This window comes from Merops nubicus, unplaced genomic scaffold (assembly GCF_000691845.1).
Source record: "Merops nubicus isolate BGI_N331 unplaced genomic scaffold, ASM69184v1 scaffold18784, whole genome shotgun sequence".
Taxonomy (NCBI): Eukaryota; Metazoa; Chordata; class Aves; order Coraciiformes; family Meropidae; genus Merops; species Merops nubicus.
Window position 1 is genome coordinate 50,130 of NW_008602473.1, and position 1,815 is coordinate 51,944.

The 1,815-nt window shown below is 52.1% G+C and overlaps 1 protein-coding gene across 1 annotated transcript in view; it reads left to right on the plus strand.

Annotated features, from left to right (window-relative positions):
• Positions 1-1,815, plus strand: part of MAN1C1 (mannosidase, alpha, class 1C, member 1) — a 42,526-nt gene that overhangs the window by 30,361 nt on the left and 10,350 nt on the right. The window contains exon 5 of the mRNA XM_008938389.1: positions 1,319-1,442. Coding sequence (XP_008936637.1) covers positions 1,319-1,442 — 124 coding nt within the window. The remainder of the gene's footprint in view (positions 1-1,318; positions 1,443-1,815) is intronic.

Below are 1,815 nucleotides of genomic sequence, written 5' to 3' on the forward strand. Positions count from 1 at the left end.
TAGTGGGAGGTGTCCCTGCCCATGGCAGGGCAGCTGGAATGAGATGGTCTTTGAGGTCCCTTCCAGCCCAAACCATTCTGTGCTTCTGTGAGGTTTGTGTCTGTGTGGGTTTCAGAGAGGCACGGAGCTGTCATCTGTAGTGGTGGGATGCAAGAAGGAAGTGGGCAAATGTGAAAGCAAATAGAAGGGTGAGGCAGTTAGTGCATGGAAGAACCTCTGCCCTCCCTTGTCCTTTGGGTAGTTGTCTCTGAGATTTAAGGGAGAAGTGATGTCCTTCACATCCCCTGAACCAGCTCCTTTGCTCCAGTGCTGATTTCTCTCTCTGCGTGGACTTGGCAGGGTGAGGGGAGACAAAGAGAAGCTGAGAAGGGATCAGAAGTAGGGGTGGAGGCACTTTGTGTAACTGGCTTCATCAGGCAGTGTTTGCCACCTCGTGTAGCTTTCATGCTTCTGTTCTTGCAAGGCGTGTGAGATGAGCACCAGTGGGGTGCATTTGGGGTCAGATTTGTCCTGTGCAGATGTGGAGAGTCCCCTTTTTTTTTTTGCACTACAGTCAGGTTTGCTCAGTGGCTTCTTTCCTCTAGGGCTGATGTTGCTGGATCCCCTCACAAGCAAGCATGTGCTGGGAATGTCAGCATCATGTGTACAGGAAGAGATCTTGTGCTTAGGGACAGTCTGGATTCTCCATAAAACAGCAGACTTGTGGAACATTGGAGGTGCAAGAGTTCAGCCCAGGATACTTACAGACACATTTTATCCCAGTGTGTCTTGTGCAGGGCAGCTTGACAAGCATTCTTCCAAAGTTTGCTTTCAGCTGATCTGTTTGGGAGGTTTAGGCTGGACATGAAGAACAGTGTCTTCCCCCAAAAGGGCTGTTGAGCCCTGGCCCAGGCTGCCCAGGGCAGTGGTGGAGTCCCCATCCCTGGAGGGGTTTCCAAGCTGTGGAGATGTGGGGTGAGGGACACGGGGCAGTGGGGACCTGGCAGTGCTGGGGAAGGGTTGGACTTGATGGTCTTAAAGGTCTCTGCCAACCAAAGCAATTCTATGTTTCCCACAAAACCTGCAGTTTCTCAGCACATGCAGTCTGTGTTTGCCTCATCCTAAACTATCCTCTGTACAACTCTTTCTCCATCCCACTAGAACTGCCCCTGTGAGAGCTCTAAAAATCTGAGGACATCCTGTACGTGGTCCCTGCCGAGACCTGGCGTGCCCGTGGCAAAGGCAGGATCTGCACTGGGGCGGTGGGGGGACCTCAGGCCCTGGCTGTGGTTTCCTGGCAATGAAGGTTCCCTTTCCTCTCCCCTTTCTCTCTTCACAGTGGCATGAGTTGGAGCTGGGGTTGGGCATCTGCTGGAAGCAGCATCTTAGCAGAATTTGGTACTTTGCACTTAGAGTTCCTGCACCTCTCGGCGCTCTCTGGCAACCCGGTGTTTGCAGAAAAGGCAAGTACTTCCCTGCTTGGTCCTCAGTGAATCCTGTCACACCAACAGGCCTTGGAAAGCAGCTCCCCCGGGGTGTTCTTGGGCCATTTGCCTCTGCTGCAGCCCCTTCACCTGCCTCTCCATCTCCTGCAGCCAGCAGGGAGGTGGGGATGGTTTTCCCGTTGCCTCAGTCTTGTGAAGTCAGAGCAAAAACTTACCCAGACAAGGACACGGCCAAAATTAAACCATCAGTTGGGTGCAGACTGCAAAGAGAATTGTTAATTCTGATATCCTAATTGTAGTGCCTTGTACTTGCAGACGTTTTTACTCAAGGAAGGCATTAAATGTTATGCTCCAGCCAGCAAGATTTCTGCTGAGGTTTCTGGTGTAGGGA